The 27817-nt window shown below is 39.0% G+C and overlaps 1 protein-coding gene across 1 annotated transcript; it reads left to right on the forward strand.

The window, feature by feature from the left end:
• The first annotated feature begins 401 nt into the window (after positions 1-401).
• On the forward strand, positions 402-27567 carry LOC115821745 (protein NLRC3-like). The gene is made up of 3 exons (XM_030785543.1): positions 402-730; positions 8410-8649; positions 25590-27567. The coding sequence occupies exons 1-3, from the start codon at positions 402-404 to the stop codon at positions 27565-27567; spliced, it is 2547 nt and encodes an 848-aa protein (XP_030641403.1).
• Positions 27568-27817: the final 250 nt, after the last annotated feature.

A 27817-nucleotide genomic window follows, 5' to 3' on the forward strand; every position in this document is an offset into this window, starting at 1 on the left:
CCTTGGAAGGTGATGAACAGTAGAGTTAATGGGTCACATGCTGTTAGAAGACCTGTAGGATGGGTCATCAGTGGGCTCATGCAGGAAACTACATGTGAAATGCAAGGAAGCCACTCCTCTACTGCATTTAACATTTGAATGATTTGTTGATAAAACAATATCATCAAGATTTCTCAGAACTGGCAGCCGAGGAGGAATCAGAGATGTCAGTGGAAGATAAACAATTCATGTCCATAATGGAAAGGAACTAAGAGATGGTCATTATTACTGACCTTTACCCTACAGAGAAAATGATGTAATGATGTCAAATAACTGTCAGCAGGTACAGCAGCGTGTCATGTCTCTTAAAAGACTATTTGAAAAGAACAAACAGTATCATAAGGAAGACACAGCAGTGTGTCATGTCTCTTAAAAGACAATTTGAGAAGAACAAACAGTATCATAAGGAACACACAGCCTTTTTAGAAGGAGTGATAAAAAAGGGCCACACAGAGACAGTGCCGTCTGAGGACCTGGAGAAGAAAAGTGGAAAGGTGTGGTACATTCCACACCATGGAGTGCACCATCCAAAAAAGGCCTCCCTGAGAGAAGTGTTTGATTGTTCAGCATCCTCGCAGGGAACATCTCTGAACAGTAAAGCGATTCAGGCTCCAAACCTCACTGGTAACCTGGTGGCTGCTCTCTTGCGCTTCTGCCAAGGACCAATTCCACAAAAAGTATGTTTCATCAGGTGAGGGCAGTCTGTACAGTCTGTGGCCACTGAAGCTGATGCTGTGATGTTGTGTGATGAGCCTGAAACAGTTTGTTCAGTGGGAGGCTTTTGTTTGCACAAATGGATCAGCAACAGTAGAACTGTCCTAATGTCCATCCCACAAGCAGACAGAGCAAAAGAGCCCCAAAACCTTGATCTGGACTCCAGTGATCTTCCTCTGTGTTAGGACGCTGGGGAGTAGCCCACGGTTTGCCAGTCTGCTGCTGCGTCTCTCTCTCCTTTGGGTGTCTGTCTGTGTTTCCTGTAGGTGGAGTGTGATGTCCTGATGGTTCTGGGGGTCGGACTCTCTCTCTCTCTCTCTCTTCAAGACACACTGGCCACTTCTTTAGTTTGATTTTTATTTATTAGCTGTTGTTGTGTTAACTAAATCTGTTAGTGATCCCCTCAATGGGTTTTGGAATTTACTTATTCTCACTTTTTCTTTTTGTAAACCTTTTGACGTTTGCGTTGGCGGTTGCTTGTTTTCACTGTTTTAGTTTAGGTTTAGTCAGTGTAGTAAGAAAGTGGAGGACTCACATCTTTTATCTGGAGCCAGGCAAGTTGCTTTAACATCTAGTAAGAAAGTCTGAAGTCTTTCCTTTGTTTTTTTGTTCTTTGGTTGTAACTGCCGTGCTCTGTTACCTTTGTTACTATTTATCATTAAACTTATACATTCTTCTCCCGTAACCGTAACAACTATGTCACGCTGTCCTGTATTTTACAAGTTGAGATCGTAACAGGCGACCAAGTGGCTTCATTTCACCATGTTCAAAATGATATCATCAGCTATCTGTATCACTGATATACATGTGTACGTATCAGCTTCACCAAAAGCACTTCACTGCTGTACAGGATGGTCTAGTAATGATGACATCTTAATGACTTCATTTTGATGTTTTTACTATGCACAGAGAGTGACTGACTGTGGATCAGAAATAAAGAGCAGACCATTTTTATTGTGTTTAGCTTTTAAACAGTCACATTCAAAATGGTCACAAAATACAAAAACAAACAAAACAAACAATGAATTTTGTAACAATAGTTATAAGAATATAAGAATATTTCTAAGTTTCAAAATTGCCTAATTGCTTATTTATCAATCCCTCATATCAAGTAAGGGAAAAAACCCCTAAATGTGTAAAAGCATTTGGCTAACTGAGAATTTGAACTGCTAGAAAGAGGGAGATGCATTATATATATATAATGTGTGTGTGTGTGTGTGTGTGTGTGTGTGTGTGTGTGTGTGTGTGTATATATATATATATATATATATATATATATATATATATATTAATACAAGCATTTGGAGAATTCCCAATGGATTTTCAGACAACATGTTAAAAGGTTTTGTACTGTCTGGTACGTTTATGCTCGTGTGTTAGCATTAAAACTTGGATTATGGTTATAAGGTTAGTTATGTCCGATTGTTGGATTTCCTGTTGACTCAGACCTGATTTCCTGATGTTTGGGTTGCATTCGACTGGTTAAGGTTTTCAGTGGTTCAAATCCTCTTTTGAAGCTCCTTAACTGAGGGACTCACTGAAAACAAAAGCAAGAAAGAAATCAATTCAACCTTCTGCTAAGAGGTTCTTTAGACGTCTGTGATAAACTGTGTGTGTGTCTGCTGATAGCTGGCAGTATCCTGAATAAGAATGTACTCCGGTTAGAGAGAAGCTGCAGCCTCCAATTACAATTCAACAGTTTTATTCCAGAATAGAGCAGGTTTACAAAGAGGTGCTCAGGTGTGTGAATGTGTGTGTGTGTGTGTGGGTGAGAGAGAGATTTTGTAACAATAAGAAATACAACGGTAAAAAGAAATATACAGTAGTATTGTGCAAACAAACAATGTAATAAGATACCATATAGTAGGTTGCCAAATCACACAGTTTCAAGTTTTAGCCACTAGGCGGAAGTCTATGAACACAAACATAACATACAACGTCGTATAACCATGTCACGTACTGGCGCGAACAGCACGGGCGATATGCTTTGGTAAACTGACTGGCGCCATAACTATGATTACTTGGAATAACCTTTGTCAGGTTGACTAAACAAATACACTACAAATAGGTGAATATGCATTCATAGAGAATACAGTTCTATCGATTATTTTTAGTAATTAGGCATCCGCTTCCGTGCAGCAAGTTTCGCAGCTGGACTGCTGAGATATGTAAACCATACTGAAATCAACCTTAAGTCTACACAATAAAGGAATGATGTCTACATGTTATCTAATAATTACAACTATAAACCTGTTTAAATTAAAGCGCTAGCATGTTTATCACTCACAGTATATGCACTTACATTTTCAGTGATGCCCACACAGTAAAACAACATCAAGTTTATGCTAGTTCGACAGAAGTAAGGAGCGGTTCTGCGCGTTTCGGGAGCTGACTACAGCATGAGCAGGTGCATGCGTACGAGTTTATTAGCCTAAAGCGCGACATAATCGCACTAAATCCAGCAGGGAGTTTTTCACAATGTCAGTGACATTTAAAAAGTCACAATCCCACTGGATCATTAACGGAAATAAAAACTGATGAAAGTAAGGTTTCAGTTAAGAGAGCGGTCTGGACTTCCAGTGCTACAGCATCACTGAGGTGCTTACCTTGACTTCACTGGATCTCTCCGTTTACATTTTAAATAAAACACAGCTTCAAAGATCAGAGGCACGAACACCAAGATGGAGAAAATGGTCAGTCTGATGATCAGGTCTGAAACACACACATTCACAAATGTTGTTCTAAGGCACATTACACATTAATTCATTTAAAGGAGACAAAGGAACACTCATTCAAAATAGTTTCTTTACATTTTTATTTAAATTAAGTTAAATAAAGAAGATATTTACATACTCTATGCATTTATTAGAGTTAATAAACCTATTCAGTGGCATCCACATCATGGCTGATTAGATGAAACTGAAAGCTTTAAAATACTGAAATTTTAAAGGTGGAGTCTGGAATGAATTCTAATAAATACTGTAATGGCTCAGAACAGAGATTTCATACCTGCTGAAGGTGATGTTCTGGCTGAGGGGAAAAGAAGAAAAACAAGAGGTCTGTGAGGAGAATGAAGGTGAAACTGTAGAACAGTCTTGATTGGCTACTTTTGGGAACGTATTACTGTAGTGAGCAGCTTCACAGAGATTCAGACTGGTACGCAGTAATGGTGATAAAATGAGTTTTATGTTTGATGTCCTACCTGTCCATTTGGTAACATAGCTAACAGAAGCCATAACCTCCTCTCCTTTAGTCAGCTGGCATGTCCATGTCCTGTTGTTGTCCTCCTCCTGAAGTTTCACAGCGAGGGTGTTGGGACAACCCACTGGGCCTGAAACTGGGAAGTTAGAACCCACTGTCCAGTTCAGGTTCAGGCCAAAAGACTGGGGACTAGATCTACACCCTCCGTCATCAGGATGCAACACACAGGAGAAAATCACAACGCGACCAGAGGTCATCTCAGTGTCCTGTGTGTTAGAGCGGACTAGAGCAGAGATGAGAGATGAAAACAAAACGTGTATAAAAATAACAACTTCCATCAGTAATTTTGTATAACAATTTACTATAAAAGTGCTTTGTATTTAGAAGAACTGATCTTGAAAATATTACAATAACGTTAATCGTTGAGGAAACACTCACTCTCAAGAATGCGTAGATCAACAAAGGTGCTCCCTCCACCACTTTGATAACAGGTGTAGTCTCCAGTATCCTGAGGTCTGACTTTACTAATGTTCAGAGAGCAGTTAGACCCCAGACTCAGTCTGTCAACTATCTCTCTGTCCTCTATAATGATCTCCCCTTCTTCAATCAATACCATAGTAACTCTTCTAGAGCGGCCTACATAAACCATACTGTTGAATTCATTGCAGTAGCTGAGTGTCCATGTGGTTGAGGAGCAGTTTGGATAAACCACATCATGACAGGGCAGAGTGACATCATCTCCATGTCTGGAGTACACAGTGATGTTCTGTCCACTGACACCTGGGAGAAATGTGTGATAGTCAAAATAATCTCTTTTGTGAGTGTATTAGTTTGAGTAATTGTGTGTAATCAGTATAATTAGTGTAACTGTGTAATCAGTTTGTGTCATTGTTTAATAGTTTCTATCTTACCTCTCAGCAGAAATCCACTGCTAATCAGCAGCCAAGAGACCCAAAACATGTCCCTCTTTCTCTTCTGATGAGTCTTTGCACACTGACCCTGTCAGAGAAAGCTCAAACTGTTTAAGCACAGCCAGCAACACTGTGGTTACAGCATCAGTCAGTCACGTCTCACGAGACTGTTTACATACAGAACATACGTGCAGAGTGGGTGAGAAGGTTTGACCAGAGTTTGTCTTCTCCTCCCCCGAAAAAATGGTTCTTTCTCTTTTTCTGTAACAGTTCTGTAAGTGACTGAGAAAAATGGTTATTTCTCTTTTTCTTTAACAGTTCTGTAAGTGACTGAGAAAAATGGTTATTTCTCTTTTTCTTCAACAGTTCTGTAAATGACTGAGAAAAATGGTTATATCTCTTCTTCTTTAACAGTTCTGTAAGTGACTGAGAAAAATGGTTCTTTGTCTTTTTCTTTAATAGTTCTCTAAGTTCTCTGTACTCGAGTTCAGACCAGCAAAATGAACCTCAGTGTGTTCTGGCCTCAGATCCACAGAATGCAACACTTCAAATAGAGCTGTTTCACATCCAGCACTGACCTAAACATCTAAAGCATTTCACTCAGAGAGAAATACATATGTAGATGTACATTTGTCATAATATGATTTGTTCAGTTATACAGTTACATATGATGCAGTGGCAGAAATACATACAGATCAGAACATCCTCCTTACTCCTCTACCATGTGTTTTGTTTATTTGTTTGTTTGTCTTGATTTGTTTTTGTCTTTTACACTTCTTGAGCAATTTCTTCTGGAAAAATTAGACGTCATAGGTCATAGACAAAGTAATGAAAAAAAAAACAAAATTTCAGGCGCACACACACACAAACACAAAACCATAAAGAGTTCACATTCAACTTTTAATAACATGTTTTTTGTCTGATTTAAGTAAAACAATATTTACCCCCATCTAATATATGCGTGACTTTTTCAGCATCTGATAAAAAATTTAGCAGTTTGTGACATTCAGTTAACATGCGGGTTTTTCACATTTAACAAATGTTCAAAAACTGTCTCTACATGTTATAAAGGCCCATGTTGTTTCAAGGGCTTGTTTTTTGTGACAAACTCCATCATGGTTCTCATAGTTTTAATCTGTGACATTCAGTCAAACTCCATCACGTTTCTCATAGTTTTAATCTGTGACATCCAGTCAAACTCCATCACGTTTCTCAGAGTTTTAATCTGTGACATCCAGTCAAACTCCATCACGTTTCTCAGAGTTTTAATCTGTGACATCCAGTCAAACTCCATCACGTCTCTCAGAGTTTTAACCTGTGACATTCAGTCAAACTCCATCACGTCTCTCAGAGTTTTAACCTGTGACATTCAGTCAAACTCCATCACGTTTCCCTGAGAGAGCAAAACAGTCTAAAATGACTTTGACTTGGGATCTGTCTTTGACTTGGGAACTGTCCACTGACTCCTGGGAGAAAGATATGACAGATAACGACTATTTACTGAAATCTGAACCGTAACTGAATCAGATACAGACAATAGTGTGTTTTTTCTGTCATTATGTTTTATTTTATCTTATTCTATGTAGACTGACTAATAATGTAACAATTTAAATGATAATCACATGAAGGTTGAAATGGTAGATATATTCTGATATTCTGATGTGTTGTTTTGTTTAATCTGATAGAGATTAGGTAGCACATCTGATCAAACCTGCTTTTGAAATATTTCTGATCAAACTATCTGCAGACACAAAAAACAATTAGAGAAAGAGGAAATATTCAGTGTTATGTTTTTATATATAAATATATCTGTGTATGTATATATATATATGTGTGTGTGTGTGTGTGTGTGTGTGTATAGAGAGAGAGAGAAAGAGAGAGAGAGAGAGGTTGTGCATGTAAGAGAGAGAGAGAGAGAGAGCATGTTTATGAGAGACAGTGAGTGTTCGTTTGTGCATGTGACAAAAATAGAGAAAGAGAGAGAGAGAGAGACAGAGAGAGCATGTATATGAGAGACAGTGAGTGTTCGTGTGTGCATGTGACAAAAAGAGAGAGAGAGAGAGAGAGAGAGAGAGAGAGCATGTTTATGACAGAGAGTGAGTGTTCGTGTGTGCATGTGACAAAAATAGAGAGAGAGAGAGAGAGAGAGAGAGAAAGAGAGAGCATGTTTATGAGAGAGAGTGAGTGTCCGTGTGTGCATGTGACAAAAATAGAGAGCGAGAGAAAGAGAGAGAGAGAGCATGTTTATGAGAGAGAGAGTGTTCGTGTGTGCATGTGACAAAAATAGAGAGCATGTTTATGAGAGAGAGAGAGTGTTCGTGTGTGCATGTGACAAAAAGAGACAGAGAGACAGCAGGAGTGAGACAGTGCATGTGTGAGGAAGAGAGAAAGACAAAGAGAGAGTGTGCATGTGTGTGTGTGAAAGCGAAAGAGAGAAGGGGAGAGTATGTGTGTGTGTGTGTGTGTGTGTGTGAGAGAGAGAGAGAGAGAGAGTGCGTGTGTGTGTTCAGTATCAGAAACACTTTCAATGTTTTTATATGTAATGATATTTCATTTGTGTCTTTCTCTCTGACATGTGCATGTTTATATTGTGTTTGTAACTAAATAAAAACAAATAAACAAGACAAGAATGGACGAGAATTTCTGAAAACAAACAAACATCTACAAAACTTTGTAAATGAATGAATAATTGTTTATTATTACAGTCACAGATTTCTGATACATAAATAAAACTCTGCACTTCATACACACACGTTTGTGTTTGTGATTGTGTGTGTGTGTGTGTGTGTCATATGTGGGAAACTAAAACTAACATACATATCACAAATCCACACCTACACAGCAATTCCGTTCCAACCCCTTTATTATCACTCAGCTGTTATTTGTCTCTGAAGTTTTGTCTGTCGTCTTGGTAAATTTGTTAATGTGCGCTGTGTTTGTCCGCTGTCTTCCCGGTTAACTGTATATGAGCCATGTTACGGATGCTGCGTAGGAAACTGGGTGAAAACTACAGTTCGTTTTTTTTGGTTTGGTGTGCGTGTCAACCATTGTGGGGTGGGCAAATATTTGAAATATGTCATAAGTTACGAAAACTGAAATATATTATAAAATTTACTATGTTGATTATGTGCTATAATCATTCAGGTTGGATGGGTGTATTAAATGTGATTTTTTTAAAGATGTCTGGAGTGAAATAAGGGGAAAAGAAATGTATTTTACCCGTCACTCTTGCCTATTGTATGAGCCAGGGGCGGGGCAGATGATTGACAGAGAGCCCTTGGGTGTCTAGAGTTCAGTTTTAACGCAGAGCTCGAGTATAAGACACATTATACGTGCATATGTAAATCTGAGCACTTTTGTTTTGTCTATTTGTTTTGCCAACTTTAATAACACATTTTGCACTGTATTTGGACTTTTGCGTTGTTGGGCTGTTTTGGGTAGCACTGTAAATAAACATCATTGCACTAAAGCGCCATTGCCTCGGAGCCAATTTTGTTACTATCACCCAAGAATCCCGTCACTCCCCCTACACCCTCTCTCTCAGGAAGTCCTGCCCCGGTACTCGATGCAAAGTCGGGAAGAGCTGTCAGCAGATAGCCTCACAACGAACTTTCAGGAAGTCATGTTTTCACATCCTGTTATTAGAAGAACTCTATGGCAACAGCAACAAACTGAAGCTTCCGTTCATAGTCCTTGGAAGAGGAATTCAAGGTCGTGAGGGGCAGAGAAGCACTGCAATACCAAGAGTGGAGGGACCCAAAAGTCGACCAAAGCAGGAGCTGAGGTGAGAACGGGCGGTGCATGGCGTGCAGCAGAGGAGGTCCAGAGGGCTGGAGCACGACTCCACCACAACAGACCAGGTAGGCGTGGTCGCACGCAGCAGAGCTGGAGCGGGTAAGCTGCCGAAGTGGTAAATAGCATGTAACGATCGACCTGGGAATCGAACCCGGGGCTCTGGCATGGAAGCCCAGGGCCTTACCCTTGTGCCACCAAGTGGTAGACCCAAATACAGAGAGCAAGGCAAAGGTGATTCAGCAAGAAGTTCCTTTTAATACATAAATCTTGGCAGAGGTATCCAGGCGGGTCAAGCAAAAATCAGAAAACAAATCCAGGCAGAAGTCAAAACCAGTCAGCAGAGAAAACCAATGTCAAATCCAGGAAAAACGGCAGGCAGAATCTTAGTCCAACAAAACAGGCAAAAACAGGTTCAGCAAGAGGGGGCAATCCAAGAAAACACACAAAAATACTCAGAGCTTACAAGTAGGCTTGATCTGGAATTGCACACAGGGTAACAACTCAAGACTGAGCAAGGAACTGAACAGAACAGACAGAACAAGAAACAGGTGCAAACAATACAACAATAATGAACTAAACAGGAACCAAAACTAAGACTGAGGACCCCACATGGACAAAAAAAGAACTACATTCCCAAAAAACATGACACATGTAATACATACGTTTGTACGCGCTTCTCTGTTCGTTTCATAATGTTTAAGTGAATGAAGTTCATCTACCGTGAAGGATTTCTTTTTCCTGTGAAAATGGGGGCAGGGAGAGGTTCTACAGTCACTCCTGTTACACTGCAGCATCCCTTCAGGAACTGAGCGTCTGTGCAGAACTTCTGTCACTCATGTCACTGAACACGTTTGGTATTTTGGCAGACGTGCGATGTGGCTGTATCAGGAAACCACACAAATCTCCCACCCAACTTCTTGTTCTGAACTGCAAGCTGTGTGAGTTCAGCGTGACCTGATCAAACATAAGGGAACACAGATGTGTTGTGCAACTGTCAGACCAAGAGTTGTTTGGTGAAATGTCTCCATATGGTGGTGGTGGGGATATGTGTCCCAGATGTGTCCAGATGTCACCTGTTTGTTTGTTTGTTTGTTTGTTTGTTTTTTACAGTGAAGTGCATCACACAGCTTTAAAGCATATCAGTCCTGAGAGCTCCCGTGGAGCCAGTGAGAAGGAGCAGCTCCCTTCTGTGGTTAAAAGAGGAGAAAAATGTTCCACATCCACATCTCTCTGACTGCAGCAGTAACTCACTTACTCCTCAGTGTCCTCAGATCAGCCCCATGAAGAGAAGAGTGCTCCCACCTCTCCAAACTTATGACTTATGCTCATAGTTTACCAGACTGGAAACTGCTTTGTGTAAGAACAGCTCGGTCAAGCAATTGGTAATTCCTTTTTTTCCCTTTCCACAGCTGCTACAAGTCTGGAACTGACTGGTTTAGTTTGCTTAAGAGTAGAACAACTGACACGCAGTGGGTAAAACGATGATTTATTAATCAACAGACAGAAACACCAAACACAGTTTATAACAGAGGTGAATTTAAAAGATTTAAGGTTATTTCTTTTTATTTTGCAGAATGAAACCACACCAGTGATATCATTCCACACTGATACATGTTTTTATGTACAAATCTGTTTATCTGTTGTCTCTCTCTCTCCCTCTCTCTTTCCGTCCCTCTCTGTCCCCTCTCCATCCTTTTTTGTCCTGTTTACTGGGCCCTGTTTAAGGTGTCTACAGGACAGGATGCTAAACTCTGTAACTTACTGTTAATTTAATTTCCCTCTCTGTCTCTCTGTGTCCTGTTTACTGGGCCCTGTTTAAGGTGTCTACAGGACAGGATGTTAAACTCTGTAACTTACTGTTTGGTTCAGCTGTGATTGAGTCTTCATGGAGGGCTGCATAATTTCCATGGTTTTAGCTTTTCACTTCAGCAGTGACATTAGTCTGTTGTGTTTTCTCATGTGACTTTCCCCTCTCAGATGTGTCATTTCTCTGTAGTGTGTGGAAGTGTGTGTGTGTTAAAATGTGTGTTGTCTTAATAGAATCAGTCTAAACTTAAACTTTCTGTTGATTCTGTTGTATTTAAGATTGAATAGGTGTTTGACAGTGGTATTGGTCTGTTGTGTTTTCTCATGTCACTTTCCCCTCTCAGATGTGTCATTTCTCTGTAGTGTGTGGAAGTGTGTGTGTGATAAAATGTGTGTTGTCTTTATTATAAACAGTCTAATCTTACACTTTCTGTTGATTCTGCTGTATTTAACATTGAATAGGTGTCTGGGAGTCTGGTAAAAGGTGAAGATTCATTTCAGACCAGCCCTACATCCCTTTAATGACCACTGGTGTTAAACATGCTTAGTAATGTGTTACAATGAGAGATCAACATCAGAAATATTTTAATACTTTGAGATCTTACTCTTTTTTTCTTTTTTTTTTACATTTTTTATTGACATGTTTGTATGTGAATGAATAGCAAATGATCAATATTACAAGTCGGAAACTTTAAATACAGAGGTGTGTGTGAGACAGAGAGAAAGGGAGAGACAGAGAGAGAGAGAGAGACAGAGAGAGCTATTTCAAACAAACTGTAAGGACAAAAAAAGCATCTCTAAAATCAGAATAAAAACAGTCAGTTAATAAAGTCAGTTAATTAAAAGCGTTTAATGGGATTAGTGGAATGTGTTACTGTAACACGGCCCAGTCTAAACAGACATTTCAGTTGTCCCGACAGTGCATTTATAATGTGGTGTTTTAATTCTCAGGTGTTCATGTCCTGTATTTTCAGACCTAGTAGCACAATCACAGTCTCACGGCCCTGTTAAACAGAGAGTGCAGGTTTATCCCTCGTTTCTTCAGAAGATCGTCTTATCTCCCTGTGCATTCCTTTATAAACTACTGACATTAACCTTAAAAAGATCGAATTTGAGTTCAAAAACAATATAAAATGAAATATAAAGTTGCGTGTCAAAAATAACCAGGATTAAATGGCGAGTAAGTGTTTGAACAGGTGTCCGCATGCATGTGTGCAGACAGTAGGTGAAATGTGACATGGAAGTTCAAAAAAAGGGGAATTCCCCTCGCCTTCCCTCCACAAGAGATTTTTGGCACATGTCATTTTGGTATGAGGATACAGTCAGCCTGGATGATTTACTGCTTGAAACTTATGAAGCTTCACTGCAGGTTAACAGATCTTCACGGGAGTTTGTAGGCAGAATCCTACCAGGAATGGCCAGAGATTGATGTGGCAGTTGACCCACCCAACCATGAATCATTTTACCAGCTGTTCATATTGACTTTGCTTGTATGTTTTGATTATGATAATTTAATGCTCGCTAATTTCCGGGGTAAGAGATCAACAGAGGACTTCTCTGACTATGAATGCTGACTGAACACAAGAAAAGAACTTTACTTCTTTTGAACCTTTAATGGTGTCAAAGAGCAGACAGCCTTTAAATCGTTTTAACGAGAGTTTACATGTTTTCATATAACAGCGAGTACAGCAATATCTGTATCTGTTCAAATGACAAAAATGATAAAATGAACAAATTGATCCGATTGTCCCAGAAGAACATTTACTTTCTCTGCAACTCCTAGACCTCAACCACTGTCCAGAGTGGCATGACCTACAGTCAACTTATCTGTTGTCTTGCTTAAATGCACAGTAGATGTGTTAACCACACATCTCCCAGCAATGCACTCAACAGGGAGAAATGATACTGGGTATGAGGTGTCTGGTCCCTGCAAGCCCTAAACTTCTACCAACTTTCCATACAAATGTCTGTCCGGATGGGGAAGAAGCCAGGGAACTGTTGCAATGACGTGTTCGAATGCAGTACCTTTATTTGTTCGCAAAAGTAACTTTTTGTCTTGCATTTTAAAGGAAACGGTGTGTTGACTTCACAACAGTGAAGCACATTGCAGACGCCACAATCTGGAGCAAGGATAAGATTAATCCACTGTGTACACCTGTCTCTGATCTATTTACGCTTTGTTTTCACAGTCTGAGCTCACTTTACAACGAGGCAGCCACGTCTTAATTCTTCCACGCTCTAGCTGAAGTCTGGATTTTCAGTGTCGATAAAGACGTGATTCCACGTAAGTAACTTTTACTGTTTTTTTTTTTTTTCTCTTTTTACTTCTGCTGTGGCTGTACCTGTTTTTTTTATTTATAACATTTTCCTTTAATTGATTTCCAACTACCTGTAACGCGCATTATGAAACAGTAAGCAGATGAAGTTGAACTCTGGAGGAGAATCATGATAGATTTGATATCTGATGAGGAGGATGACGCCTCTGAAGGGGTATCTGGGTGGATGGTGACGCCTCTGAAGGGGTATCTGGGTGGATCATGATGCCTCTGAAGGGGTATCTGGGTGGATCATGATGCCTCTGAAGGGGTATGTGGGTGGATCATGATGCCTCTGAAGGGGAATGTGGGTGGATCGTGACGCCTCTGAAGGGGTATCTGGGTGGATGGTGACGCCTCCAGCCTTTCGTAGTCAGGAGCTCATTAACCTGTGTGCTGTGCTTCAGGCAAGACGAGAAGCAAATCTGTACATGTGACAAATCATAGAGGTCTGTGACTTAGATCAAAATCGGAAAGAATGCCACCGATGCACTGGAATGCAACCGGTGAGGCAGGTTCGTGCCTCCTCTCTACAAACCCCCCCCCCCCCCCCCCCCCCCCCCCTTCAACCCCCCCCCACACACACACCCCGCGCACCCTCTCTTCACTGTTCCCTTCATAAACACATGACAAGACACTCTTCTGACGTCCTGCTTCACACACTCAGCTCAAGTCTGCCATGAAGAGCAGTCGCATTTGAAACTTTCAGCATTCATTCTGATCCTCCTGGACGATAAACAGGTCAATCAGTTCGTCAACTGTATTATTCAGACACCCAGAGACATCACACAGATCTCCATACAGGACAACAAAATGCGTGAGACATTATTATTATTATTATTATTATTATTATTATTGTTGTTGTTGTTGTTGTTGTTGTTGTTGTTGTTACGATTATTACTGCTGGCCGGGTGGCCAGCGTCCTTACTGTGTGGAATTTGCATGTTCTCCCTGTGTCTGCATGGGTCTCCTCTGGGAGCTCCGGTTTCCTTCTACAGTCCAAAGACATGCATGTCAGGCGAATTGGAGACACTAAATTGCCCCTATGTATGAATGTGTGTGTGAATGTGTTTGTCTGTGTGTCTGTGGACTGGCGACCTTTCGCCCAACGAGCACTGGGATAGGCTCCAGCACCACCTGTGACCCTAATTAGGACAAGCAGCTTAGATAATGAATGAGTAAATTATTCTTATTATTCTTCTTATTATCATCTTAACTGGTTAAAATGAGCAGTCAAACCGAATGATGTGTTGTTATGTGTAATAGCTGAATAGCTTTCCAAACATCAGACGGAACAGAAAAGGCCTTTGGCAGAGTATCTGTGGGGCTGTTTTTGTCTGTTCACAGTTACAGTGAGAAATCTCCTGAATCATTTTCACACTATGATCAGTTTTAAAAATAATCAGTAGCAATGTAGTCAACTGTAATTTCCTCCCTATGAGATTATTACCTTTTCATCCAGACTCCTCATTTCTAAAAATAAATAAATAAGTCTTTAACCCTCAACATTTTTCCTACCTTTCTTTTTCTAGATGGGACTGCAGTTCTGTTCATCGCTGTTTTTTGCTCAGGTCAGAAAACTGGATATATACTGAATAATGAAACAAAATACAAGTTCTTGTGATTTTTCTGATGAAGACAAATTATTCAAGGCATGGTTATCTGATCTTTTGTTGTATTCCTCTGTTTTGATGGGGGATTAAATTTTCATCATTACAGTTCTAACTATGATTCCGCTCCCATCAACTGGACAAACAACCTCTATGCCAGATAACCGAGGTATGTGCAGTTTGACTACGTCTTCTACACTGGTTAAGAATATGCTCTACTATAGCCCTTGGGAAGCACAGCCAAAAAGATGGTAGTGCACCACTATAGAGACCCCTAGTATTCACATCCCAGTAGAGCCCCTTCCTGATTGGATAAGTTCCCACAAAGACACATTTGGAAGCATTAACTGGGATTTTGAAATGCTGCTGAACACTACTGAATATATGCAATACTGACTATTGCATGTGGTGAGTCTCTCTACAGATTATGTGATTGGAATGAGGGTTACAATTACAACACAGGAAAGTCTGTCTGAGTCTCAGATTGAAGAGGTGGTCTTAGAGCAGGTAAGACCCTGGATAATGTGTATGTATTGGTTCACAAATTGGAACAAGAAAGAATTAATTAAAAATAGAGAAAACAATAAGCTGCTAAATCCTTTTTTTCCTCACAGTTTAAAGAGGAACTGATCCGACGTGGACTTTCAGACACTCTCCTGATAAGTTTGAAGCGCATTTGTAAGAAGCACCTACAAATGTCAGACACCGTCTGATCTATTTTTCTATATTGTTTTTCAGTATCTAAGTATGCAGAAATTAAGTCGTTATAATGAGGCCTCTATCACCATAGATACATATGTCCACTCTGACAGATGCGTACATATTGCCATAAACTCAGAAATTAATCCCCTCAAAAACAATTTTCAAAGCGAATTTCATTCTGTGAGTTCATGAGAAATGTCTCTCAAAGACAATGAACACCTGCTCATGACGTCTCATGTTTAGATATTAAGTATTTAGATATTAAGTATTTCATTCTTAAGGGTTTTACTGCCAAATTCTGCCAGAGTGTTTGTGTCTGTGTGCACAATTATCCTCTTGCTGATATTGTCACTTTTCTGATCCCAAAGTGTACACATCCTCAGTGTCCTCCACTGATTTAATACAAAGCACCATTCAGCCCACAACTACAGGTATGTACGCTGCTCTTGTCAGCAGTATATACCTACATCTCTTTCATGACATTTTGACATATGAGCACACCCCCGCAGCCACATGACTCAGCGGATGCAGGCTGCAAAAAACTAGTCAATTAAATTTGTACCACTAGAGGGAACTTAATTTCATCTTGAGAAATGTCTTGCAAAGACAGTGTGTGCCTGTTCACATGTGTTCATAATGTTTCGATATTTGGAAATATCAAATCAAAGGATTCTATTACAAAATCCTGTCAGAGTGTTTATATTCATGTGTGTAATAATTCACTTGCTGGCATTATAACTGTATTGATCCCAAAGCATACACATCCCCAGTTTCCTCCACTGATTTATCACCAACCACCACTCAGCCAACAACTACAGGTATGTTCTCAACTCTTGTCCACTGTACACACCTTTATATCTTTCACAACATTTTGACATATGAACACACTTCCATATCTGTTTGACACAAGCTGCCACAAAACTACTGAATTAAAGTTGTACCTCCAGAGGGAGACCAGGCTACCAGAGACTCGAAACAGGAAATAAAAAATCAATTGTATATATGCACTGATGAGCCAAAATTTTATGACCACCTGCCTAATATGCTGTTGGTTCTCCAATCCAGTGCCGACCCACTGAAGCATGGAGTCTATAAGACCCCTGAAGGTGTCCTGTGGTATCTGGCACCAAAACATTAGCAGCCCTGTTTCTCCACCTCGCAACTTACAAGACTTGAAGGATGGTGCCAGAATGTACATATAAATATAACTCTGAATATATTAATATAAGCCTGAAGATAGAAATGCAAGTCTGAATATATAAATATAAACCAGAATATATAAATGTAATTCCTGAATATATAAATAAAATTCCTGAATATATAAATGTAGCTCTGGAAATATGAATATAATTCCTGAATGTATTATAATTATAATTGCTGAATATATAAAGATAAACCTGAATTTATAACTACATAACTTTTGTGTCAGCAATATCTCTGGACATCATGTTGAGGTCCTAGATCAGTCACATGATCAATTGGCACCATCACCATTTTATTTGTCTATTTGCTGTTTCATTACCACAGTTAGAGAATTTTGGTACATTTATATGATCAACATGGCAGATTTATGCAATTGTTTTACAGAGTTAGTTCATTTTATCTCTTATGTTGCCAAGGACCAGGCAAATGTAAACATATTAGAAACAACATCGAGAAATCTTGAGGATCATATCAATATCATTTTGGCTTTTATGATAGCTTTTAATGGTTTCCCAAATGCAAATGCAAATGTACTGTCTTTATTGGCCCATCTTTGCGCATTACTAAATGACTTATTAAATTCAGTCACTGATCTTCTTGAACAAACAGAAATAAGACAACACCAAGACCACAGTGTTGTGATGGCCAGAATGGTGGCTTCAAATGACCCTGTTTAATGTTAATGTCAAACTTGTTTTGCCTAGCCTATGAAGGGAAAAAAAAAGAAAGAAAGAAATTATTCAAAAAAGAAAACTGGCTGTCTTGTCATACGCCTGGGTATAAACTAACTTTTATATAGTCAGAGTTATCTTCATATATTCCGGAATTATATTTATATATTCAGAGTTGCATTTGTATATTCAGAGTTATATTTAATATATTTAGGAATTGTATCTATATATGCAGAATTAAATTTATGTATTCAGAGTTACATTTATATATTCAGAGTTATATTTATATATTCAGGAATTTCCTGTTTGGCCCCTCATAATATATATATATATATATATGTGTGTGTGTGTGTGTGTAACCTATGGATTTTGTGAACACACAGGACACAATACCTTCCCTCAGGGTTCTTTATTTTAGGTTCAGATGTGGTGATGACAAAACTTTTAAGCTTGGGTTCGGGTTACTTAAGACAACAAAAGGCTGTTATCTATCAGGCCACCTGAATAAAATAAAAGTTTCAACCACCAAAATACGGCAGTGGGCTTTATCGAGCTTTCCAGTCACACTCGAAGTAAACCCAACCTGCACACTAATGCAAAAAAAAACAACTTCTACTAGAAATGCCTGCATCTATACACGCTACACCGCCCCCTAATGACCAAACACACAAAAGAAAAACAAACTTTGCTCTTTGGAATATAATAACCGAAATCTAAATATTCCTTGGTAATTACTATACAGAATTACCACTTGGCCACACACACACACACACACACACACACATATATATACATATATATATATATATATATATATATGTGTGTGTGTGTGTGTGTGTGTAGGGTTATATGTGCTTGTCCTTTCACATCAATAAAGTGCAAATAATGATGAAGGCTGGTATACATATATTTTCATACATGTTATGAAACAAAATTTTATTAAATTTTGATTGTTAACTTTTCATCATTGCAGACACATATGGATGCTGTTGGCGTCACTTTGGATCACACCTCTTCAGGTTTTTCCCAGATTTAAAAACTTGGAGTGAAGCAGAGGTGAGTTCACACAGTAACATAAACACTCACATGCAAATGCTCAGCAAAAATGTTCACAAACTTTTTTGACTTGTATCAGTCAAGGTTGGTTTTGAATTAGAACTCAAGTCACCTTGACATCAATTTTGTATTTAACATTTGTTTTGCTGTCCTGTTTACTGCAAATTCTTTTCGCTGACAATTATAATAAGAAGGTTGATCAGATGTCTACTTTGCTGAAATTACTGAAAAAAAAATCTAATTGTGTAGCAGCCCCTTATAATGCACATTAGAGAACACACAACCAACATAGATATTAGACATTCCCCCCATTTACAAGTCTAATGTAGAATCTAAGATAAGCATGAAGTCAGTTCATGTCTCACATAAGCACAACCACTATATAAGTTCCCAAAAAGGCCCCTCTAGCAATTAAAAACGTGTACTCAGTCTTTCTTCACGGATTTCATCACATATTTCTAAAAACAAAGAGCAGCCTGTCTACACCTGATCTTTAATGGATTTTTTTTTTTACCATCAAATATCATTTTTAGTCAGGTGAGGTTTACAGTAACACAGTGAATGCAGATGTGCTAACTCTAACACTGTCACTCATTCTCTCTCTCTCTCTCTCTCTCTCTCTCTCTCTCTCTCTCTCTCTCTCTCTCTCTGTCACTCTTTTTGTTTTCTGTTTTCTGTAAAGTTGCACTGTGTGTCTTTTAGGGGCCATCTGATATCCATTCACAGTGCTGAAGAATATGCCTTCATCCGAGAACTGGTTTCCGATGAAACTGGTGCAAGTCCAATTGTGTGGATAGGAGCCAATGATATATCACAGGTTAGTGTAACATACCAAAGAAACCATAGAACCGACCCATAATGAAGGACACTGATACATTAGATGTGACAAATGGCCTTCAGCATGTCTCATTTTTCCAGGTAAGATCACAGTTGTAGAACCTGCTGAATCTTGTCAGCTGAATATTGTATTAAAAACTCCTTGATCCTCCAGTTGTAGTAAAGAACTGAGGGTCTGAGGATGAGCAGTGAAACCTGTTGGTGAAACAACATGATGTTCAGTTAACATGTCTCAGTCTCCAGGATGGGCCAAATGCTTTAGTATTTGTTGTGTCGTGGTAGAACATGATTATTACTCATGGCTAAGATGACTCTACTCTGGTTCCAGTACAAAAAACACTTATACATGTCAGTCTAATACACCATAAGGCTTCTCAGGACATTTGGGCAAACTTTAACCCTATCCCGCTTAAAGCACTAAAGTTTTACTGCAGAGCAAGATATTCTGTCTTGGTATTTCAACTAGTGGCCTTGGGTTCTTCTTCCTCAGTTCTTAAATGTTGAGAAATGAAAAGAAGACCCTAACTGACCCAAACTTTGTCTTTGTTTAGGAAGGGGTATTTGAATGGGTTGATGGGACACCATTTGATTTTACAGCATGGAACAGCATAGAACCCAATAACAGTGGTGGAAATGAGGACTGTACAATTATGAATTGGGGTATGTTCCTTCCTTCCATGACTTTATGGCAAAAATGTTCAGTAAGGTCCTTGTCTACACTATCCAAAAAAAAAAAAAAGGAGGAAAGAAAGAAAGAAAGAAAAAAAAGGCATAGCTCTCAGAGCGGTTTGGGTATAGCAGTGAAAATCAGAAAATGCTTCTTCTGTAATCTAACCACTGAAACCATCAACATTCACCCACTGTTAACACATGGTAACCATCAATCATCAACATTCACCCACTGATAACACATGATAACCATCAACCATCAACATTCACCCACTGATAACACATGGTAACCATCAACATTCACCCACTGATAACACATGGTAACCATCAACATTCACCCACTGATAACACATGGTAACCATCAACATTCACCCACTGATAACACATGGTAACCATCAACCATCAACATTCACCCACTGATTACACATGGTATTGACTCCACTTTGATTGTCATGGGCTTCAGCTCTTTAGGTGATGTATTTAATGGAAAATGTACTCTATTATTTGAAAGTCAACATTTTTAATTGAGTTATGAATTTGTGTTTAGGTTATGATCATGTGTTTAATATTAATTTATTGTTATCTGGACTTACTGTATACAGGATTTGTGCTCAGTTACTCACATCACATGTGTCTGTTTTCTCTTACTCTAGTCTATGGATCAGAAATTGGATGGAACGACTATCCCTGTCTCTTAACTGCCAACTATGTGTGTGTCAGATCAACCTGAAAACCAAGCACTGTCCCTCAGTGTGAAACCAGCAATCCACTTATAGTCTCATATATTTACACTGTCCCTCAGTGTGACACCAGCAATCCACTTATAGTCTTATATATTTACACTGTCAGCTATGTGTGTGTCAGATCAACCTGAAAAACCAAGCCCTCTCCCTCAGTGTGAGAGTGTCAGTAGTTCTGCCAGGACTGGGGAATTTGGCCGCCCTGCTGGCCATTCTGTGTATTGTCATGCCTTGTGTTTTTGTTTGTTTTGGTTTTGCCATGTGCTTCTGTTTGTCCCTGTGTACTCCTGTTCCTGCCCCCCACCTGATCCCTGTTATTACCTGGTTTGTCTCCTCCAATAGTCTGTCTCTGCTGTTAATTGTTCCATGCATTTAAGTCCTGTGTTTGTACCTGTTCTTTGTTAGATTGTGACCTTTTGTTCCTTCTGCCTGTTCGTGTGAGTTTTGCCTTCTGTGAGCTGTAAGTTTGACCGTGTTTACATGGACCTGTTTTTGCTTAACGTTTTGGATTTGGTTGCCTTGTGGATCTCTGGCTTTGACCTTGTTTGTACCTTGCTTTTGACCAATCTTTTGCCTAGCGATTTGGACTTGTTTGCTCTCTGGATTAGACCTTGGACTGGACGCTGTTTTGAGATTGGCTTCTGATTTTGTTTTTGAATAAATCTTATTTTACCCAGTGGGTCTGCGATTGTCAAAACCTCACAGAAACCAGCCACTTGCAGTTTTATATATTTACATTTTCAACACATCTATACCATATTCATCTCTTCCACCATTTGCCTATTTCTTTACAAATAAATCAAATGCAGAAATAGTTTTACTTCGCAAACGTTTATTTTCTGTCATTTGGAGGTTTTGGTGGAATGTTTAAATACCCTCATTGTTAGGTCACTTGTAAACTTGTGTGTCTGTGTGAGAGTGAGGGAATTAGTCAAACCATCTGGCTTTGTCATGCTTGTTCTGCACTGTGTAAATCTGTTTCACATCGTATTGTGTGAATCCACTGCCAAGACGGCCTGAAATACAAAACTCTCTGTATGTCCATAACGTCAAATTAAACATCTGTTACCCATAAAACAGAACATATATGACTTGTGATAGATGTATTTACTTCAAACCAGAATGGCACTGGTGCACGTCTGTACATGGCCAGAATGGTCAGAGGTATATTACAGCCAACACTGGTGTGTCCCAACACAGTAGAGTCTTTTGCTGTTCAGTGTGGAGTCAGGTGTGCAGACAGTTTGTGGTATGAGACAAAGAAGAAGACAGAGACAGTTTCATAAAACTGCACAAAAATATTGCTTCATTTAATTTCTTATTATATGTTTGTGATTTGCACAATAATTAATACTACATTTTCACAGTTCGCACAATTATTCACTTTTATGCACATTTACACAAACATATTTTTGAGAACTATTGCTATGTTTTTACTCCAAGACAAATAAAAGGGAAACATTTAGCAGCTCATGTCACTAATGTAAGTGATACTCAAAACTTCCATTTAGGCTGCTAAAATACAGCCATTGCATGGGTCAAGGAAATCATTTGAAATTTATAAGTATGATAAAAATTTCTGGAAAAGCAAACACTTGAAAATGGATGAACTAAAGTCCTGTGTATGTATGTCATATGTATTGTTTACATATATGAAAATTCTGTGTGATGACCAAGCTCAAAAGTACTTGAGTGATGTATAAAACCGTTATAATAACAAGTTTAAAAGGACTTGACTGACGTATAAAACTTTTATGATAACATGTTTAAAAGGTCTTGACTGACGATTAAAACTTTTATGATAAGTTTAAAAGTTCTTGACTGATGTATAAAACATGCATAATAATAAGTTTAAAAGGTCTTGACTGATGTATAAAACATTTATAATAAGTGGTGAACACTGCAAGTGGCTTCAACTGCATTTGCATGTTCAGGATCTTTCAAAAGCTCATCTTTTTTACTTCAGAAATTTTTAAAAGCCAACCTTTTTTTTTTTTTTAACTTCACAACATTTTCAAAAGTCAACCTTTTTCACCTCAGAAACTTTTTCCAATATTGCGATTGCACTGCCTGATGTTGTGATGTGGCGTCTTGTTCACTTTCAGCTGTATATTCCGCATTGTGGGCAATCCGGTGTTTTCCAAGATTTCAGACTACTCACTTTAAACAATGTTATTCTTTTATTCATTTCCTTAAGAACAGCTGAACCGGTACAGACGATATACGATATGTCCGCGCTGCATAGTTCCCCGCGTCCTTCATAGTGGGTCCAGATTACTTCGACTGTGGCCTTCCATATTGCGTATATGACAAACAATACGTTTCATACGGGACTCACAGTACCTAAAAGTCCGCCATATTCCTTGATTCACAGTACTTCTAACTAATGTCTAACCTGCCTCCTTGAGAAATATCACTTGCAGAGGGAGAGTTTTTCATTCTGTAGTAAAGTGAAGGTGACATCTGTCTTTGCGGCGACGTTATTTATAAATGTGTGCCACCCCAGGGTTCTTTGTTCGGCTATCCGCCGAGACGGAATTCTTATTGGGCCTAAGTGATCAGAGCAGTACTTTCTGGGAGTCTGAGAGAGAAAACGAAAGTAAACGTTGCTCTGTTCCCAGCGCCATTTTCAACAGAAAATTAACTTCAAGTGAAATGAGATTTTTTTGGTGCGACGTTGTAAAGTATGATGGTAAGTGTTTTAAAATTGTTGTTTTACATGTGGATGGTTGTAATGATTTGCTTTGTTCCTAAAACAATGGTAACAGCACGATTTACTAAGTCGTTGCACATAAGGTCAGCCGATCAAAACTTCGGCCAGTGAGGGAAGGGACGCGGAACATACGAATACGCTCAATCGCTTAAGATACTAAAGCTGATATTTATAAACAAAATATTTATAGTGATGTTTTTGTGTCCTTCTTGTCCGCAAACCGGCCGTTAAAGTGATGGTATTTGAGTTTAAGAAAGTTATTTCTCAACCATTCATCGAGTAACGAGGAACAATACTTCTCGTGCCCTCCTTGGATTATCTGAATAATTTGACAAATTTGCCGTTAGGAAGTAACATATGAACCACAAAGAAATCTCTCGAAGTCAGAGAAAGTATTCTTTTATAAGAACGCCTTAATTTTAAATCTGTTTTGTTTGTTAATTAACCTCTGAATCAGTTCACACTTAAATGTGGTGCAGACTGTGTACCTTCACATAATTCGAAAGACACTCACACTTCATTATGACAAAGATTTAAAATGTGTTCAAGAAGCATTTTATGATCTTAATTAGCTTCAGTAACCTGTATATTGCTATTAGCATAGATTATCATTAAACTGTGCAGCCTTTACAGTCGGTAAAATAAGACATAAAATTCACTTCCGTCTTCCTCCACGTGGACTCCTGCGTACACTGACCAGCAGGTGGCGACAATGTAACAGAGTTCAGATAAACTGTTTTCCACATCTGAATGTGAGATCTGTTTGCATATCAAAACATATAACTGTGTACTTAAACTGCAGTATGTGTGTGTGTGCTTGTCTGTGTGTGTTGGGGGGCTGACTTTAAAAAGTGATTGGATATATAAACTGGTGTGTGTGTGTCTGTGTGTGTGTATGTACCCTAAAACATGTAATTGTGTGTATAAATTGGTGTGTGTGTATACCCTAAAAGGATTGACTGTGGGGACAGAGAGGAGAAGAACACTGTCTGTAGAATGAGTCAGTCTGGACAGTGTGAGGAGGAGGATCCTGTTGACTACAGGACACAGAGACCAGGATCTCCAGTACCCAGCTGTGTGTCTATGAAGAGTGACAAATCCATGGAACACCCTCCACGGTTCAGCAGAGAACCAGTCCCCTCTGAGTCACAGTGAGTGACTGTATTTATACTGTATTAACTATATGTATAATATAAACTGATATTAACATTGTGTATAATATATTCATACTGATAATGTCAGTGTGTATAAACACAGCTAAAGAGAGATCACACAGGTTACAGTGAGATGTGTGGATATTTTCATTCAGATATTTGGAATCAAAGAAAGTGAAACTAAAACACAAACAAAACGCTGTTCATATGTTGTAGTTCTTGGCTGTTATGAAACCAAACAGTGATATGATTAAATGAAGTGGTCACCAAACAACAGGAAATGTCACACACTGATTCAGTCACTTTACCTGTAAACTCTTCAATGATTTTTAGATGATTTTTCAGCAGATAATTCCTTATTGTCACTCTGTCACATTGACCAGTGTTTATGACATATGATATGCTGTATATTCTACACTGACTTACCTGCTCAATTCTCCCAGACCTCAGTACACACTCAGTACACCCCATTCAAATCATTCTCATCCAACAAGGACACAGTTCACACTGCAAGGACAACCATCAAAAATGTGGAGAAAGATTGAAATAACAAGTATTTGGATGATCTAGTGTTTTAATTGGCATCAACGCTGATCAAAGGTTCATTTTCTGTCTTTAATTCTGTGTCAGCGATAAAACTGCCTCATCATCCATCATCAAACAAAACACAGTTTAGTTTATATGTATCAGTTAAACACAGACTAAAGTGACCAATAGAGAACTAAACACAACACAGTTTAGTTTAAATGTATCAGTTAAACACAGACTAAAGTGACCAATAGAGAACTAAACACAGCACAGTTTAGTTTAAATGTATCGGTTAAACACAGACTAAAGTGATCAAAGAACTAAACACAACACAGTTTAGTTTATATTTATGAGTTTAAAAACAGACAGAGTGTAAAGTGACAGTACATTAGTCATGTTTAAAGAAAGTCAAAGGGAGGGAGTCCTGTCTGATCAGCCCAACTATTCATAACCACTCACATATATTCATTATGAATAGTCTCATTAGCTTCCTTTATGAATGTTACATTGTCTAATATCAGTTAGAAATGAAAACAGAGACTTGTACATACAGTTTGTTTGTCCTGTTTGGTTTCCATTAGTGAAACTCTCCCATTCCCCTCTCTTCAATCAGCTCCACTCTCTGAATGATTAAACACTTTGTAGTGGGAAGTCTTCACCAGCTGTCAATCATTATTGTTACACTTCATCACTATCATCCCAACTGTATGTGAGCCCTAAACTCAACTACAAGGCTGATGAGAAGGGTTCAGCCTGCCAGCCTTGATGGAGTCATATGTCTCCCAAAGAAAGTATCTGTCAAATATGGACACTCAGGTCTGATCCAGGATCAGTCCAAGTGTGGCCTGTGTCAGCAGGTTCTGAGACATTTTTTTTTTTCTTTTACTGAACTGTGGCTCTTCTCTCTCTCTCTCTCTCTCTGCAGTGTGGAGACAGATCAAACTGAGGATCAGTCTGGATGTTGCCAAAATGTCCAACAGAACACGTCCATGCATAAGTCAGATGATGTCCTGCTGAGAATCATTGAGGGTCATAAAACCACCCTGAAAAAGAAGTATGAGTGCTTACATGAAGGTGTCGCACTGAAAGAAAACCAAACCCTCCTCAACAGCATTTACACAGAGCTCTACATCACAGAGGGAGAGAGTGAAGGAGTGAATGAGAAACATGAGGTTTTACAGATTGAAACAGCATCCAAGAAATGGGTTTCTCAAGACAAACCAATCAGCTGCAATGACATCTTCAAACCCTTGTCATCCAACAGAACTAAAGAGCAGAAAAAAGCCTTGTCTCGTCAGGAACCTGAAGGGGACAGAAAAAAGGCAGAAATCAGAACTGTACTCACCAAGGGCATTGCTGGAATTGGAAAAACAGTCTCTGTGCACAAGTTCATTCTGGACTGGGCAGAAGGAAGGACCAGTCAGGACATTAATTTCATGCTGGTTCTTCCTTTTAGAGAACTGAACTTGGTTAAAGATGAACAGTTCAGTCTTCATGGACTCCTGTTAGAGTTTCACCCAGAGCTGAAAGACTTGGATCCAAAGAAATATAATGACTGTAAAATGCTCTTCATCTTTGATGGTTTTGATGAGAGTCGACTTCAGTTGAATATTCCTGAGATGCTGTGTGATGTGACCACAACATCATCAGTGAATATACTGATATCAAACCTCATTCAAGGGAATCTTCTTCCCTCTGCACTCATCTGGATAACCTCCAGACCAGCAGCAGCCAGTCAGATCCCCTCTCAGTTCATCAGTCGTGTGACAGAAGTCCAAGGATTCAGTGATTCACAGAAAGAGGAATACTTCAGAAAAAGAGTCAGTGATGAGAGTCAAGCCAACACAATCATCTCACACATCAAGACATCAGTGAGTCTCCACATCATGTGTCACATCCCAGTGTTCTGTTGGATTTCAGCCACTGTGCTTCAGGAAATGCTGCGTCAAGACAATGTTAAAGAGATCCCTAAAACTCTGACTGAGATGTACACACACTTCCTGCTCATTCAGACTAAAATGAAGAAACAGAAATATGAGGAGAAATTTGAGACTGACTCGAAGAATCCTCTGAAATCAAGCAAGGAGATCTTTCTGAAACTTGCTAAACTGGCTTTTAATCAGTTAGTGAGGGGCAATATCATGTTTTATGAAGAGGATCTGAGAGAATGTGGCATTGATGTGAGTGATGCCACAGTGTACTCTGGGATTTGTACTGAGATCTTTAAGGAGGAATCTGTGCTTCGTCAGAAGAAGGTCTACTGCTTTGTGCATCTGAGTGTTCAAGAGTTCTTTGCTGCTCTTTATGTGTTTTACTGCTATGTAAACAAAAACATGGAGGCACTGAAGTATTTTATGCCAAGAGAGATCAGTGAATCAGAGAACAAATTCATGAAGGCACTGAACTCTTTTCTGTTCGGAGGGAAGACAGACAATGTTCCCTTGGATGAGTTGCTGAAGAAAGCTGTGGATAAATCTTTGGAGAGTAAGGATGGACATCTCGATCTGTTTGTCCGCTTCCTTCATGGCATCTCACTGGAGTCCAACCAGAAACTCCTACAAGGCCTGCTAACACACACACAGAACAACCAGGAGAGCATCATGAAAATAAGATGTTACATCAAAGAGTTAAATAAAGATGGTGTTCCACCTGAAAGATGGATCAATCTACTGCACTGCTTGACTGAAATGAATGATCGCTCTCTCCATGAAGAAATTCAAGCTTTTGTCAAGTCTGAAAATTACAGAACTGAACTCTCACTTGCACACTGCACAGCACTGGTCTACATGTTTCTGATGTCAGAGGAGGTGCTGGCTGAGTTTGACCTGAAGAAATACAAGACATCAGATGAGGGTCGTAGGAGACTGCTCCCAGCTGTGAGGTGCTGCAGAAAAGCTCTGTGAGTTTTTAGTTTCACACATTTGTAAAGTAACACTCTTATAATTACATTATTTCCAAAAGAAAATGAACTGTCGCTGATCTTGGCCATGTTCCTAGGTACAGGTATCTGTTTTTGGAAATATTATCAGTTTGTTTAAGTTTTGATATTATTAGAATATTCATGAATTATTATATACCATAAACATTACAGGACAGAATAGATTAATGCAGCCAAACTTAGGTACATGACAGTGCAGTATATGGATGATGGAC

Source organism: Chanos chanos, chromosome 9 (assembly GCF_902362185.1).
Source record: "Chanos chanos chromosome 9, fChaCha1.1, whole genome shotgun sequence".
NCBI classification, from domain to species: Eukaryota; Metazoa; Chordata; class Actinopteri; order Gonorynchiformes; family Chanidae; genus Chanos; species Chanos chanos.

What these genes read in the sequence shown, in the direction of transcription:
- LOC115821745 (XM_030785543.1), top strand. Translation starts at nt 402, where the DNA reads ATGTCTCTTAAAAGACAATTTGAGAAGAACAAACAGTATCATAAGGAA. An exon ending in CAAAAAGTATGTTTCATCAG is followed by an intron (nt 731 to 8,409) that starts GTGAGGGCAGTC and finishes CCTCTCTCTCAG; the next exon opens with GAAGTCCTGCCCCGGTACTC. An exon ending in CGACCAAAGCAGGAGCTGAG is followed by an intron (nt 8,650 to 25,589) that starts GTGAGAACGGGC and finishes CTCTCTCTGCAG; the next exon opens with TGTGGAGACAGATCAAACTG.